The following is a 17,583-nucleotide window of genomic DNA, read 5'->3' on the forward strand; positions in this document are numbered from 1 at the left end:
GAAATGCCACTCACTGGATGTCATTTGTTTTTTTTTTATTTGCACCATTCTCTGTAAACTCCGAATGCACAAGATCAGTAGTTTCTGAGATACTCAGTCCACCCAGTCTGGCACCAACAATCCTTCACAGTCAAACTCACTTAGATCATATTCTTCCCCATTCTGATGTTTGGTCTGAACAACAACTGAACCTCTTGACCATGTCTGTGTGCTTTTATTCTGAGTGCTGCCTCATGATTGTTTAATTAGATATTTGCATTAACAGGGAGGTGTACAGGAGTACAGGTGGCCAGCCATGAAAACCAGAGGAAGTTACAGTATATGTCCAGCGGTGTCATGTTCCTCTCAAGCCAGCTCCATGCGGCATACTTATGGTCAAATTACACAAGTCATGTATCTCAAAATCTAGTGATAAAGACTTTCCACAAATACCCCCTTGTTAAAATGTAATTTTACTGAATGATATTAAAATTATTTCAGATCCCTACTCCCTATCAATAGACCACTACTAAGTTGAACCAATAGACAGAAACAGATATTCTGTCTATTTTTTACTGCTAGAGTTTCCTATTAGTAAAATCTCGATTTGTCTATGAACAGGCTATACGAATGAGACAATTTTATCCTATACAGTTCTGATAAAAAAGTATTCACCCCCTGGGAAGTTATCATGTTTTATTGTTTTACAATATTGAATCACAGTGGATTCAAATTGTTTTTTTTTGACACTGATCAACAGAAAAAGACTATTTTATGTCAAGGGTGAAAACAGATCTCTACAAAGTGATCTAAATTAATTACAAATATAAAATACAAAATAATTGATTGCATAGGTATTCACCCCTTTTAATATGACACACCAAATTGTCACTGTGCAGCCATTAGTTTTAGAAGTCACATAATTAGATAAATGGAGATTTGTTTTTAGAGACTTGTGTGCAGTCAAGGTGTTTCAATTGTTGGTAGTAAAACTACACCTGTATCTGGAAGGTTCAACTGCTGGTGAGTCGGTATCTTGGCAAAAACTACACTATGAACACAAAAGAACATTCCAAGTAACTTTGTGAAAAGGTTATGGAAAAGCACAAGTCAGGAGGTGAATACAAGAAAACTTTCAAGTCACTGAATATCCCTTGGAGTACAGTTAAGTCAATCATCAAGGAACAGAAAGAATATGGCACAGCTGTAAATCTGTCTAGAGCATGCCATCCTCAAAAACTGAGTGACCGTGCAAGCAGGGGACTTGTAAGGGAGGTGACCAAGACACCTGTAATGATTCTGGAGGAGTCACAAGCTTCATTGGTTGAGATGGTAGAGACTGTGCGTACAACTGTAGGCCGGGTGCTTCCCCAGAGGCAGCTTTATGGGGGAGTGGCAAAGGGGAAGACACTGTTAAAAATTCTTACATGAAATCTCAGCTAGAGTTTGCCAGAAGGCATCTGGGGGACTCTGAAGTCAGATGGAAGAAGTTTCTATGGTTTGATGAAACTAAAATTGAGCTTTTTAGCCATTAGGCTAAACGCTACGTTAGGCTTATACACATGACCACAAACACACCATCCCTACCGTGAGCGTCACATTGTAGCAATGTTTCACTGCAGCAGACCCCGGAAGGCTTGTGAAGGTGGAGGGTAAAATGAATGCAGCAAAATGCAGGGAGTTCCTGGAGGAAAACCTGATGCAGTTTGCAGGAGAATTGCGACTAGGGAGAAGATTTGTTTTCTAGCAAGACAATGACCCCAAGCACAAACCGAAAGCTGTACAGGAATGGCTTAAAAACAACAAAGTTGTCCTGGAGTGGCCAAATCAGAGTTCAGACCACAATCCAATTAAAAATTTGTGTCTGGACTTGAAAAGGACTGTTCACTCACAATCCTCATGCAATCTGACAAAGATTGAGCTGTTTTGTAAAGAAGAATGGGGAAAAATTGCAGTGTCCAGATGTGCAAAGCTGATCGAGACCTATCCACACAGACTCAAGGCTGTAATTGCTACCAATGGTGCATCTACTAAATACTGACATGAAGAGGGTGAATATTTATGTAACCAATTATTTTGTGTTTTATATTTGTCATTCATTTAGATCACTTTGTAGAGATCTGCTTTCGGTTTGACATGAATGAGTCTTTTTCTGTTGATCAGTGTCAAAAAAGCCAAATTAATTCCACGGTGATTCAATGTTGTAAAACCAACATGAAAACTTCCAAGGGGGGTGAGTACTTTTTATAGGCACTGTAGGTAGGACTAGGGGTTGGCAGGGAGCTATTCCCTCTTCCCTTTGATCATCATGATCCAAGGCAAACATTCAGCTGTTGGTATGGTGGGCTTCAATAGGGTCTTTCAGGAAGGAACAGAAGATGAATCCTGAACAAGGACAGGCTAGGTTTTCCCATATTGTGTTTAGAAGAGCATTCCTACATACAAAGGATGTAGGCAGTTTAAATGGCTTAGCATAGACAAGATGGGCTGAAGGATCCGTTCTGTGCCGTACTTCTATATGACCCTATGAAAGTGAAAAAACTTAACCACCACCCCCCCAACCCTCTGAACCTTTTCATGCTCAAAAGTGAAATGCTGGAAATCACACATAAAAACAATAGATGCTACCTGTCTTGCTGAGTTCCTCCAGCATTTTGTGCGTGTGCGTGGATTTCCAGCATCTGCAGATTTTCTCTTGTTTGTGATTTTTTTAAAGATCCTGTTTGAGATACCAAAGTACTAGGTTATGGACTGTGGTTTTTGATGGACTTTGGATCAAGGTCTCTTTGGGGGGCTTTTGCTATTGCTTGCATGTTGTGCATGTTGGGGGGCGGGGTGGTCAATGCTTCTGTTGGTGCATGTGAGGGAGGGGAGGGTCAGTGCTACTGGTGCTTGCACGATGGCAAGGGAGGGGGGCTTTGAGGTTCTGATGTTTCTATCATTCATTCTATGGAGTTTCATGTTTCACAGACGTCTGCGAAGAGTAAGAATTTCAGACTGTATATTGCATACGTCCTTTAATATTAAATTCAACTATTTGAACCATTGAAATAGAAAATGCAGCAGGTCAAGCAGTATTTGTGGAGAGATGAAGAATTAATGCCTCAGTTCAATGAACTTTCTTCATTTCCAGTGAAAGAGCATCAATTTGAGATATTAATAAAATAAAAGAAGTTGGAGATGGACCAGTGATTCAAGCAGCATCAGTGGAAAAGAAAAACAGAGTTAATGTTCCAGGTTGATGTCCTTGCATCAGAACTTGAAATGTTAACCTTATCCCATGTACCACAGTTCTTCAGATCTGCTTCGTCCTGGCAGGAAGACATAGCAGGTTCCCCAAATTAAATCTATGTTAAAATACTGTTGATATCCATTTGCTGTCAATTAAGACTCCAGCTTCAGGCTCTTCTTAGTTGATATTGAGCACAGTAAGGCGATAGAGCCATAGAAAAGAACGGCACAGAAATAGGCCCTTCAGCCCATCAAGTCTGCACTGAACCATTTAAGCTGCCTTCTTCCATCAACCTGCACCGGGACCATAGCCCTCCATATCCTTACTATCCAGATGGTGAAGAGACTTGACCCAAAACATTGACTGTTCATACTGCCTGACCTGCTGAGTTTCTCCAGCATTTTGTGTGTGTTGCTTAAGATTTCCAGCATCTGCAGAATCTCTTGTGTCAAGATCTAGATTACTTTCTGATGGAATAGTTTAACTTGCCCACTGGCCCAATTTTGCCATAGTGTTGTCTTCTTTGACTGAGTGATGGAACACATGGTTAATAGCACCGCATGTAGCTATTAATTGTCTCTAGCTTGCTTTGCGTGAAACTCCCTGTTGTTTCCGTGTTAATTATAGCTCTAAGTCAGACGAGGATACTGAAGCAAATGGCTAAAGAAAAACATTCCACTACCTCCATGCCAAGACTTATGTTTTCTAAGAATTGTTTTATATACTTCTCAGCAGAAGCTTCACCTATTACCATGTCCTCTTCTTTATGAAGTATTACTAATCATTTTTTCCACTGCACAAGCTTGAGAGTTTCCAGCCTGGATAAACTACCACTGTAGGTTTTTTACATTCTACAATTGAAAATCAATATTGAATATCCAGCTGGAATATTGTTCAGTGCTGCAACTGTGCATTGTTTTTCAGTGCTCTCAAAACTATAAAAGCTGTCGTTATTTCATTGGGGCAACACACATCAAAGTTGCTGGTGAATGCAGCAGGCCAGGCAGCATCTCTCGGAAGAGGACTGACGAAGGGTCTCGGCCTGAAACGTCGACTGTACCTCTTCCGAGAGATGCTGCCTGGCCTGCTGCGTTCACCAGCAACTTTAATGTGTGTTGCTTGAATTTCCAGCATCTGCAGAATTCCTGTTGTTTGTTATTTCATTGGGGCTGCTTTATTCTACCTGTACTCTTTTAAATATTTGAAGCAGTCAAAAATTAATCAGAGATGTTAATACCAATCCACTTAGTACTTAATCTCAGTTATCCTGAGCAGGAAGACACCTAGTAAAAGTTTGTGGCAAGATCAGAGGAGTCTTAATTTAAGCAGGATCTTTTGCAGATCTGATCACTAGTTGTGGAGACATCGTTGACTTTGCACCAACTAGTTTCTTATTTGTAATTCTAATTAAATGGAGAAGAAGAATCAGAAACCAATAGTGTAGCTGACTTCTATAAGATAATTTCATCTTTTTAACTGCTATCCCATGCTATGGATCTGCTTTGGTTCCTCACCTGGAAGGAATATGAGTGAGAAATGGCAATCACAAATCAGAGCAAGAATATAGGAAGCTACTGGAACTTAAAAATATGTTTAGCCAAAGGGTGGTGATTTGTGGAATTGGTTGCCACATGCAGCTGTGGAGGCCAGGTCAATGGGTGTATTTAAGGCAGAGATTAATAGGTTCTTGATTGGACATGGCATCAAAGGTTACGGGAGAAGGCCGGGAACCGGGAATGAAGAGATTTTTTAAAAAAGGATCAGCCACGATTGAATGGCAGAACAGATTCGATGGGCCAATGGCCTAATTCTGCTCCTATGTCTTACGGTCTTAAAAATTGCTACATTGATATTTTATTGGTCTGAAAGGAAATTACAGTGTCATAATAGCATTACAAGTGCATAGATATACAAATATTGGAAGAGAAGTAAGAAAGAATAAAAAGTTACCTGAGACAGTTTAACAGGAGAGGGTCTTCACTTCCCCAGCTATAGGTTGACTCATTATAGAGCCTAATGGCTAGGGGCAAGAATGACCTCATCTGGTGCTCTTTGAAGCAGCGCAGCTGTCTTAGTCTATTACTAAAAGTGCTCCTCTGTTCAGCCAAGGTGGCATGCAGAGGGTGAGAAACATTGTCCAGAATTGCCAGGACTCTCCGCAGGATCCTTTGTTCTGCCAAAGCCTCCAGTCTGTCCAGTTTGACTCCGATTACAGAGCCAGCCTTTCTAATCAGTTTATCAAGCCTGTTGACATCACCCGTGTTGATGCCATTGCCCCAGCACACCACCGCATAGAAGATTGTACTGGTGACAACAGACTCGTGGAACATGTGAAGGAGAGGCCTGCATACTCCAAGTATATTTTAAGAACATGCTGGTTTATATTCCCTTAAAGATAGGAGATAGAGTAGGGATCTGATAAGTCAGTCAAATATTTACAGGGTTAAATATTTTTTTAAAATCCTCTGATGTGGGAAGCTATAATAAGGGAACATAGTCTAAAATATGGAGCAGCACACACAAAATGCTGGAGGAACTCAGCTGGTCAGGCAGCATCTATGGAAATGAATAGATAGTTGACATTTCAGGCCAAGACCCTTCATCAGGACTGAGAAGGAAGGGGAAAGATGTCAGAGTAAAAAAGTTGGAGGAGGGGAAGGAGGCTAGCTGGAAGGTGATAAGTGAAGCCAAGTGAGTGGGAAAGGTCAGGGGCCAGAGAAGAAGGAATTTGATAGGAGAGGAAAGTGGACCATAGGAGAAAGCGATGGAGGAGGGGACCCAGGGGGAAGTAATAGGTAGATGAGAGGAAGTAAAAGATCAGGGTGGGGAGTACAGGAAGGGCACGAGAGGAAATTTATTTACCAGGAGGAGAAATCAATGTTCATGCTATCAGGTTGGAGGCAACCCAGACGGAATATAAGGTGTTGCTCCTCAACCCTAAGGGTGGCCTCATCTTGGCACAAGAGGAAGCCATGGACTGACACGTTGGAACAGAACTAGGAATCGGAATTAAAATCTTTGGCCACCAGGAAGTTCCACTTGTGTAGATGGTGCAGAGGTGCTTGACGAAGTGGTCCCCCAATTTATGAAAGGTCTCACCAATGTAGAGGAGGCCGCATTGGGAGCACCAGACACAATAGACGACCCCAGCAGATTCACAGGTGAAGTGTTGCCTCACCTGGAAAGACTGCCTGGAGCCTTGAGTGGAGGTGAGGGAGAAGGTGTATGGGCAAGTGCAGCATTTCTGTCACTTGCAAGGATAAGTACCGGGAGGGAGATTAGTGGGGATGGACGAATGCACAAGGGAAACACGGAGAGAGCAATCTCTGTGGAAAGTGGGTGGGGGAGGGAGTTACGAAGGATAATGTGTTGGGTGTGGAAGCTCAAGGGGTGATAGGTAAAGACAAGAGGGACTCTATCACTGTTAAGGTGGAGGGAAGATGGGGTGAGCACAGATGTATGGGAAATGGATGAGACGCAAATGAGGACATCATCAATGGTCAAGGGAGATAACAGTGGGATCAGTAGATTTATAAAAGATGCTGGTTGACAGTTTGTCTAAAGAGATGGAGGCAGACAGAATTGAGAAAGAGAAGGGAGGTATCAGAGATGGACCAAGTGAGGTTAAGGGTAGGGTAGAAATTAGAGACAAAGTTGACGGTGGGACCTGAAAGGCACAGGGTTGCAGTAGACAGTTGATATCTGACTGGCAATTCAAAATATGGGTAGGTCATTAAGGAACAGAAATCAAAATTATGTTTATCAAAGGAATTTGTAACTCCCATCCAAAAGTCCATGGAAGCTAAGATGTTAGAACTTCCATGACAGAAAATAGAAACTATTTATTTTCTAGTTAAGAAATATGGGCCATACAGAAAAAAGTGAAGTTGTAGATTTGATCAGTCATAAATTAGTTGAAGAATAGACAACAACTGAGAGGTTGAATGGCCTAATTTTTTTTTCTATTTCTAATCATTGCCCCTCAAGATAACTAAAATTTAGGTGTTAAGCTTTCCTTATGAAAAGTGCTAATAAATTCTTGACAATATGTCATGTGACACTGATTGCATTAGGGTGCAATGTTAAACAAATGTATATGGTATATACAGTTGCAAATACACTTCACACATGAATGTCATTAGGTTTCAACATTGCAACTTCCTTTTGCACTTGAAATTTAAAAAAAGGAGCCATATGGTATATGAAGAAAGATGAAGCTTTTCATCAGAGTGAATAAAATATGCTGCAATATGTATTAACCATGTAGTTTTAACATCCAAATTTAATCAAATTCAAACCTTTAACATTTTCACATTACTGAGTCTTGATTTTTCTTCTGTATTTTAGGTTTGCTCGTGAGAATGCTAACTCCTGTTGGAAGTTAGGTTCCATGACACATTTATTTTATGGTTACATGATATCTGAATCCTAAACTAAAAATTCGTGCAAGACCAATCAGAATCTCATAATTGGGATTCAAATACGTCACATCCAGCACCTTTCACTGAGGCTGAGGGAGTTTACAGTGCCGTGATCAATAACTCAGGATACTTTCATTAAATCAACAGTAATCTTCTGGTGATCAGTGGAAAGGAAACGCTGCTGATTTTTCCTATTTCTTGCGTAGTGATGCTGTTGGCATTTGTGGCTCCCCACTGTATTTTGAGTCCAGATCAGTTCATCACACATGAACATTCATGACGTGATACATTGGGGCTACAGGGAAAAGAAAAATGATATGCGGGGTATCACAAGAGTTTTACAGACAAGTAGTTATGTTTTGAAGTGTATGCTTTGCTGTAGTGTAGGAAAACAATAGTATGCTTTTCATAGTCAATCTGGACATTAATTTGGGGCTGTTTACGCCATAACATTGCAACACAGTCATAGCCATGTCATTTTCTCATCCACATTCATTTGTAAACATTAATAGCTAGAAAGCAGAGGGAACAATATTAACTGAACTTCCATTTTTCCAGTTCAGAGATTCACAGATCAATTATTGATCAGATAATTTATGGGAATCTTAAGATTTATTTATTGGAAATGTTCTTCAATTTATTATTTTCATTATTTTTATGGTGCATATCATAAAATAAGTATTCTTGATAGTATATAATTACTCCAAAACTTCTGTGTGATTATGCAGAAAGTCCTGAAATGAGTATATTACAGTCTGGTGCAGGGCCATTCTATTACCTCAGAAGTATTAGATGTGGAAGATTTTTGGCAGTTTACCTGGACATGCACGGATGGCTATTTCACTCATAATGGCCAATAAATCTTATATTACCTCAGGATTTAAATTTAGGTCTTTCCATTAGCCATCCAAGAATTAAGTTTTATAAACAGTTTCTTAGAATATATAATTCCCAAAAGATGTTGTGTAAATAATCAGGAAGCCTAATATTACTTATCCATTTCATAGAAGATTGTAATTTAACTCAAAATGTGCAAAAAGTTCTTCTGAGAAATAGTCTCCAGTGTAGCATAAAGACATCTGTAATATAATGTTTAGCCAAGTAATATATGCATGTTGTTTGTTCTTCATTCAAGTGTTTCAAATAACCATTCTTTCATATAGATGTAATATTTCTGAATAATTTATTTGACCTCATAAAAGTTGCTACATAAACAGTAATAGATGCCACAACTAAAAAAATAAAACGTTGTTCAATTTTATACTGCTAAAGTCAAAGGTTTGAAGACACAATAATTGTGAAATTATTTAAACAGTGCAACACACATCAAAGTTGCTTGAATTTCCAGCATCTGCAGAATTCCTTGTGTTTGCGTTATTTAAACAGTGCTGTTTTTCCAGATCCTCCCTTCTGAGTACAAATTGACAACGGCTACCTACTTTCAACACTCTGCCAGAAATACTTGACAGAGACACAGGAGCAAGCTTGTATCATTTTTGCTTTGACTTTCTGAATCTCAGCAGTTCATCCAAAAAAACTTATAAAAAATGTTTATTTTTTCACACTGTTTCATTCCCTGAGTAAGAATCGTTTGACTAAAACACTCATCATCATTATGCGCTGTGTCGTATGATGTGGCCGATCACGGTCTTTTGACCATGCTTGTTCTTGTCAAATTTTTCTACAAAAGTGGATTACCATTGCTTTCTTCAGGGCAGTGTCTTTACAAGACTGGTGACCCCAGCCATTATCAATACTCTTCAAAGGTCGTTTGCCTGGCGTCAGTGGTCGCATAAGCAGGATGTGATGTACACCACCTGCTCCCATGGTTTCACGTGACCCTGATCGGGTGGCTAAGGGTGCCCAAGGGTGACCTGCAGGCTAGCAGACAGAAGGAGCACCTTACACCTCCTTTGGTAGAGGCGTATCTCCACCCCGCCACCATTGAAACACTATCCATCACTATCCACACATTTATCTTGTATGTTGTGTTTGATTATACAGCAATTGTGCTTGCATTAGGAGTGCAACATGAGTAAATCTGTTCATTCAGTTGAGACTGTTTGCACAACAGAGACAATATATTTTTCACATGCTGGAATTCACACAAAATGCTGAAGAAACTCAGCTGGTCAGAGAATTAAATATGTGACTTTTTGGGCTTGTCCTGATGAAGAGTCTTGGCTTGAAAATTTGTCTGTTTATTTCCCTCCGTAGATGCTGCCTTGATCTGCTGAGTTCCTCCAGCATTTTGTGTGTCAGGTTATTTGCACCATAACATTAACAGCACCTTATATTGTGGTGTTAGAGTTAACTAAGTGGAAGCTTTTATATACATCCCATTAGTGGTGCCCATCAATGTTGTGGCCCAGACCTGGTTATGTTATAGGTTTGTCACAATGGTTTTGGAGACAGTGCTGGGAGTTAGGAGTTGGATTAGGGTTTAGGGATAGGTTTCAAAGGTCAAAGGTTCATTTTATTATCAAAGTATGTATGTAGAATACAACTCTGAAACTTGTCTTCTCCAGATAGCCAGATAATACAGAAAACCATTTAAGCAGTTGAAAGGAAGGCATCAATTTCCCCCCCCCCACATGAAAAGAAAAAGAAACAAAAACTTGCCAACCCCAACACCCCCAACTCTTCCCTCCACAGAAACTAACAGTCACCCAAACTCCTAGTCTGCCAATCCATAACAGGAAAGAATGGGCAAGAACACAAAAGAAACATAGAACTGAAAAAGGCCAATATGAACTACAGTTAGTTTGTGCTACAGTCTAATCCATAAATCTCAGAATTTCAGTAACATCTCTGAGAGCATCCTCCGACGGCATCAATTTTAACCAGCGATGACAGCGACTCGAACCAGCGCTGAGGGACAGTTGGAGATTAGGGACAAGAGCCGGTGTTCAGGTCAAGATGGCACCAAGCTGCGATGTCCATCAATATGATGCTCAGACTCAGTTCTTTCTTTTTACGTTTGTAGCAATAGTTTTAGGAACAGTACTAGGAGTTAGGGGTCAGGTTAGGGTTTAGGGACAGGGGTGAGCAAAAATGAAGAGTCAGTGGTAGAGTCTTTGTTCAGAGGTTAGGTTGGAATGTTCTGCAGTCAAAGGTCATCAATCCTGGAGATCGGGCCGCAGGCACAGAGGAGACCAGCAATCCCCAAGGCCGAGAGTCCCTGGTTGGAAGTCTGTACAGGCAAGAGTCAAATGGGTCAGTGCCCTCCCCTCTCCAGATCAACTGAATCAGACATCCATGCAAGTTCAGAAGTCAAGGCCCAAGGCCTTCTGTGGTCCAAAGTCCATGATAACAGTCAGGTCAGTCAAGATCTGAAGTCAAATCTTGGATTTGGTAATTCCTGGGATTGAGGCCAAAGGTCAAACCCCTGAACAGCGAGCCATAGGGTCAATACCCAGAGGTCAGTGAAGTGCAAAAGGCAAAGCTAAAGGTCAGTGTCCAGTGTGAATCCAGAGGCAGAAGCCCCAATATCAGCGAGTCTGAGAGTCCTAGGCCAAGCACCAGAGGCTGGAGATGGCCTATCTTGTGGTTGGAGGCTCGTCAGTGTGAGTGAAGACGTGGGTTGGAAAGGAGCTTTGTTCTGTTGTTGTTGCTGCTGCTTGTGTTGTTCTGCTGGGCATTTCTGGCACGTTATGTTGGCACTGGAGTGTGTAGCAACACTTGTGGGCTGCCCCTGGCACGTCCTTGGGTGTGTTGGTTGTCACTGCAAAGAATGCATTTCACTAACAGGAGAAAATCTGCAGCTGCTGGAGATCCAAAGAAACACACACAAAATGCTGGAGGAATTCAGCAGGTCAGGCAGCATCTATGGAAAAGAGTTAACAGTCAACGTTTTGGGCTGAGACCCTTCTTCAGGACTGGAAAGAGAGGGGAAATTCAGATTAAGAGGCAGGGGAGAAAGCAGATAATGGGTGAATTTCACTGAGGTAAATGTGATAAAGTTGAATCTGAATTTGAACTGTTCCTGTTTGAGAATAGATGTTCTTTATTGGAGAGATGAAGCAGCTCCAATTTCTTTTAAAAGAGGTAATTAATTTGATATTAATGGACTGAATAGAGATGCCTCCATGCTACATAACAAATTCTTCAATGGACAAAAACAGGATGATATCCAATTTTAGTAGGACACTGTCTTCTTTAAAACAATTCAGAAATTGTGCTGCTATGGCGATGAGCCAGTGTCACTTGTCACCTGAATAACAATGTTTTTCAGCATGTTTCAGATACTCTCACCAGAGGAACAAGTGTCTTTCATTGATGAATCACTCCATTAAGGCTTGAAAGAATATTGATAAATGGGCTTCCACTGTCATTTTTTTTAATCAAAGCATAGCAGTCAACGTTTTAATTCCTGAGAATGAAACATAGGATTTTGAGTTAATCTTGACAACAGTGGCAGGAGCTCCTAAATACACCTAGCCTTGCGTAATTTCTGGCAGTCTTTGTTATGTAGAATCCAAAGAGCCTGACTGAAAAGGAAATAACTAAAACGAGACAGTAATGTATTTAAAATCTGATTTTTAAACATATCCCTGATTGTAAAAGGGAAACGTTCTCCCAGCATGAAAAACTATAATAATGACAGAGTCCAAGGACACCAACTCTGTTCTTCCAAACTTCCAAACAAAATATAACTGCCCCTCCCCCCACCAACAAACCATTAGGGGGAAAGAAGCATGTAACTGTTTGTTTCACAAAGAATAATGGGTGGCTTAAGCACTGAATAATTAGTCATGTTTTCACACTTCATTAAGTGAGGTTTATGCAGGTGCGTGAAATAGTATAATGTTCAGTTTTCACAGCTTGACATAAAGACTGTTTGTGAATCTCAATGAATGCAGGTTTACAGCTGGTTCTGCACAAAGTTCCTTGTGTAAGTTTGGTTTAGCATAGAGTCCAGACTGGAAATCAGAACACAGAATGTTATAAAGAGATTACATGAAAAATGCTGTGCATATAAAGCAGTTTGAGGAGATTTGATATGTCACCAAAAACACTCGCGAATTTCTACAGGTGTACCGTGGCGAGCATTCTAACAGGCTGCATCACCGTCTGTATGGGGCAGGTGTGGGGCTTCTGCACTGGATCGAAGTAGGCTTCAGGGAGCTGTAAACTTAGTCAACTCCATCGTGGACTCTAGTCTGAATATTATCCAGGTCGTCTTCAAGGAGTGGTGCCTCAGAAAGGCAATGTCCATCAATAAGGACCTCCACTGTCCAGGGCATGTCTTCTTCTCATTGTTACCATCAGGAAGGAGGTACGGAAGCCTGAAAGCACCCACTCAATGATTCAGGAACGACTTCTTCCTCTGTGCCATCCAATTTCTGAATGGACATTGATCCCATGAACACTACCCAGACATCCCACCCTGCAAAAACTCATTTCAGGGAGGTAGCACCATCAATTTGCAGGAGACTCCCGGAACTTCCAAGAGAGGTGGGATATCTGCAATAGAGTAACTCCTTAGCAGCTACTCAGCTAGTTTAAATAACGTTAGCTATGCTAATGAACGAATGACACCTGATAAACTCACCTCAACATGTCTTTTACAGTCTTAACCCACCATGGGCAATAGAAAAGTCACTGTTGCAAACAGTGCAGTGAGCAACACTGTCATTATTTTTGACCCCTATTAGGCAGGAGTACACTTTAGGGTATTCTGGGGTGACGTACGTTTTATATTTTCTTTTTTTGGAACACTCTGCCATGGCGTGCTCTCGCTCTCTCTCTCTCTCTCATTCTCACCCTCTTTCTCTCTCTGTCACTCTAGCGTTCTCTCTCTCTCGTGGTTACTCTCACGGTCTCCCTCTTGCTCTCTTGTTTTCTCTCTCACTTTCCCTTACTTTCTCTCTCGCTCTCACTTGCTCTCTCTCTCTTGCTCTCGCGCTCTCAAAAAAATTGATTTCCAGGATATTGTATATAAATTGCGGGCATCAGGGAGCCACTATTAATATGTGGGAGACTCCCAGAACTTCTGGGAGAGGTGAGATGTCTGACTACCTCAATAATTTTTTTAATTCCCTTTTTTTTGCACTACTTATTTAATTTAACTTACCGTAATATATATACTTTAATTCAGTTTTCTTTTCCTCTCTATTATCATGTATTGCATTGAACTGTTGCTGTGAAGTTAATGAATTTCACGACATACACCGATGATACAAAACCTGATTCTGATTCTGATTCTGATACTTTGAGAGTTGGATAGCACCCGCCTGTAGCTTGGTGTATATCTCCCACCAAGTTGCTGTGGGGCTTCTCCAGATAGACCAACTCTGTCACACTAATAGGGTAGCAGAACTGTGTTAGTGTTACTGTACTAGATACCATTTTGTGGTTTGCTTATTTAAATCTAGTATTCTCTTAATATCCAGATGACATATCTGCAACTTGTCAAGGTTTAGTCTCCTTGCTGCAACCATTTTCAGCACTTTTTATTCCGATGATGGAAATTTTTTATTTGTTCCGAAGGAAATTACAAGACATTCTACCTGAGTCCCACAAGTACCTTTTCAGGTTTCTCCATTAGCACTCCTGTAGATGTCACCTCTACCATCCAGGTATCAGGGTAACCAGCACATGGAAACAGCACCACTTCTGAGCTTCCCTCAAGTCATGTACCATCCTGGAAATATGTTGCCCATCTGTCCTTATCATCATCATCATCATCATCATCATCATCATCATCATCATCATCATCATCATCATCAGGTGCCATGCCCAGTTTGAGCTTTGACTGCCATGGCCCACACACTCCTGTTTCGGGTCAAGTGGATCAATTCATTGGTATTCATTTCCAGTTCTCTGGCTGCCGTCTCCATCATCATTTGTCTTTGTCTTCCTCTTGCTTTCTTCCCTTCAATCTTTCCCATAATCACCGTGCATTCTCTTTCCTAATCACATGTCCAATGAAGTTACGTTGCCTTTTCATGATCTCATATATTATCTCTTTTTGTATTTGCTCTGTTCATGACATCCTCGTTAGATATTCGTTTTGTCCATGATATTCCTTGCATCTTCCTCAAAAACCACATCTCTGCTGCTACAGTTCATTTCCTCGTGTTACTAGATATTGTCCAACATTCTGAGCCATATAACATAACTAGATAAACGTAACATTTCAGTACTCTGAGGCCAAAATCCTGGAAGGTCTGAGTACAGCCTGTCTACAAAGACTACATTATTTTGAGAAGATGTCAGGCAGTTAGGTGTGGGTATTGAATGCATAATGAAATAATATTGAGAGATTCTGAACTAGAATGCTTTTATTTTGCAGAAGTATCAAGGAATTAATTCTGATCCACCCTTTTGTAAAGGGGGAGGTTTAAGTGTACCTGAAAGCTTGTACCAGTTGGTGTTGCATTCTTTTTGTGCTAGTTTAACAAAAATCTTCTAGTTGTTTCTGGAATGTTTAGAACACTCATATTCTGGATCAATACCCTGTAATAACAATATAAACTCTAATTTTTTTTCACCTGTTATCCAGCCTTTCCCCATTTTTTTTCAACTTCATATTTCTTTGCAAGGATTGTATTCCTCAAACTTGGACTGGCTCTATTCCTTTTGGACTGGTTGCTGCTAATAACTGTTGTTAGCTTCTAATGTTTTGTGGTAAATTTTACAACAATGTGCCAGTCCTTGAGGACCTGAGTTATAGGGAAAGGTTCAATAGATTTGGACTTTATTCCTTGGAGCGTAGGAGAATGACGGGAGATCTGATAGAGGAATAAAAAATTATGTGGGGTAGAGATAGGGTAAATACAAGCAGGCTTTTTCCACTGAGGCTGAGTGAGACTAGAACTGGATGTCATAGGTTAAAGGTGAAATGTTTAAGGAAAATTAAGAGGGAACTTTTTAATTCAGAGGATGGTGAGAGTGTGCAATGTATTGCCAGTATAAGTGGTGGATGTGGATTGATTTCAATACTTAAGGGAAGTTGGGATAATGACATGGATGGGAGGGTATGGAGGGCTGTGTTCCAGGTGCAGGTCAATGGGACAAGACAGACTAATAGTTTGGCATGGACTAGATGGGCTGAAGGGCCTATTTCTGTGCTGTAGTATTCTATGACTTTAAAACAGGTATATCCTGCCATGAATAAGAGACCAGAAATTCCTCTGTATTCCATGCGGTGACAGTGAAGACCAGCGTTCTATCTGATGCTGCCCCTGCCTGTTAATCTTTGTGCTTCTTCCGTTAAAAGCATCTAGAACTTTCTAAACACTAACAACTCAATATAATCTCACACTTTTTAAATAATACTGACACTCAAGTTGCTATTTAAATGGTTGATGTGTAGCAGAGGATATTTAACTTGATATTTTGGTCATTTTGACATGAAGTGATTGTGTATTTTTCTGTTCAGTCAGACCACCCAAGAGATCTATGTGGTTAAATTGTAATTATTTGCCATGCAGTTTAAATTCAGGCATTTAAAAAACTAGTGGATCCTACCAGTGTGTGAAGTTTCAAATGGAAACAGAACACTACAATTTTTTTCTATGATACAAAATGAAAGTTTTGTACATGCTAGTTAATCTCACGTTGTAACAGAAGTGTTTTAAACCCATGGGGATTTTTAAACGTTATTTGTAATGCAGTGGTGAACTAGATAGTTGGTAAGATACTATTTCTTCTGTCCTGTTGTTCAATACAGGTTTCAGAACAGGAAATGGATGAAGTTATTTCACGTTCAACTCACCGGGAGAGCATAAGCAAAGATGGACAATCGTCATACACCCCAGGTACCAACAACTGTTTCTAGCATTTGAATTTCCTTTGTCTTATATTTAGATAGATAGAAAGATAATTTATTTATCCCAAAGAAAATTACAGTGTCACAGTAGCATTACAAGTGCACAAATATAAATATTAGAAGAGAAATAGAATATAAAAAATAAGTTACCTCAAACAGTCTAACAGGAGGGGTCATCACTTCCCCAGCTATAGGTTGACTCTATCGAGCCTAATGGCCAAGAGTAAGAATTACCTCATATAGCGCTCTTGGGACCGGCGCTGTTGTCTTAGTCTATTAATAAAAGTGCTCCTCAGTTCAGCCAAAGTGGCATGCGGAGAGTGAGAAACATTGTCCAAAAATGGCAGGATTTTCCGCAGGGTCCTTGTCCTACCACAACCTCCAGTGTGTCAGTTTGACTCTTATAACAGAGCCAGCCTTTCTAATCAGTTTATCGAGCCTTTTGGCGTTGCCTGTGTTGATGCCATTGCCTCAGCACACCACCACATAGAAGATTGTACTGGCGACAACAGACTGGTAGAACATGTGAAGGAGAGGCCTGCATACTCCAAATGACCTCATTCTCCTCAGGAAGTAGAGGTAATTCTGGCCTTTCTTGTGCACAGCCTCTGTGTTGGTGTTCCATTCAAGTCTGTCATCCAGATGTACCCCAAGATACGTGTAGGTCCTCCCCACATCCACGTCTTCACCATCAATAGTAACAGGGAACAATGTAGGCTTAGTCTTCCTGAAGTCCATCACCATCTCTTTTGTCTGACTGATGTTGAGCTGCAGATGATTCAGCTTCCACCGTTTGACAAAGTCCTCCACCAGGGCCCTGTATTCATACTCCCATCCTCCCTTTATACACTTAACCATTACTGAGTCATCAGAGAATTTCTGCAGATGACATGACCCAGTGTTGTATCTAAAGTCCAAAGTATACAGGGTAAATAGGAAGGGAGTCAATTCAATCCCCTGTGGGGCCCCAGTGCTGCTCATAGCCATGTCTGACACACAGCTCTGAAGCCGTACATACTGTGGGCTGCCAGTCAGGTAATCCATTATACAGGATACAATGGAAGTGCCAATCTGCATTGAACAGAGCTTTTCCCCCCAGCAATGAGGGTTGTATGGTATTGAAGGCACTCGAGAAATCAAAAAACATGATTCTCACAGTGCCGGCCTGCTTGTCC

General features: G+C 40.7%; 1 protein-coding gene across 3 annotated transcripts in view; it reads left to right on the forward strand.

Moving 5' to 3' along the window:
* The window catches only part of pdzd2 (PDZ domain containing 2), a 493,753-nt gene that overhangs the window by 395,372 nt on the left and 80,798 nt on the right, over positions 1–17,583 (forward strand). For all 3 annotated transcript variants that reach the window (XM_063042802.1, XM_063042803.1, XM_063042804.1), the window contains one exon: positions 16,310–16,397. In XM_063042802.1, coding sequence (XP_062898872.1) covers positions 16,310–16,397 — 88 coding nt within the window. The remainder of the gene's footprint in view (positions 1–16,309; positions 16,398–17,583) is intronic.

Source organism: Mobula hypostoma, chromosome 3, assembly GCF_963921235.1.
Source record: "Mobula hypostoma chromosome 3, sMobHyp1.1, whole genome shotgun sequence".
Classification (NCBI taxonomy): Eukaryota; Metazoa; Chordata; class Chondrichthyes; order Myliobatiformes; family Myliobatidae; genus Mobula; species Mobula hypostoma.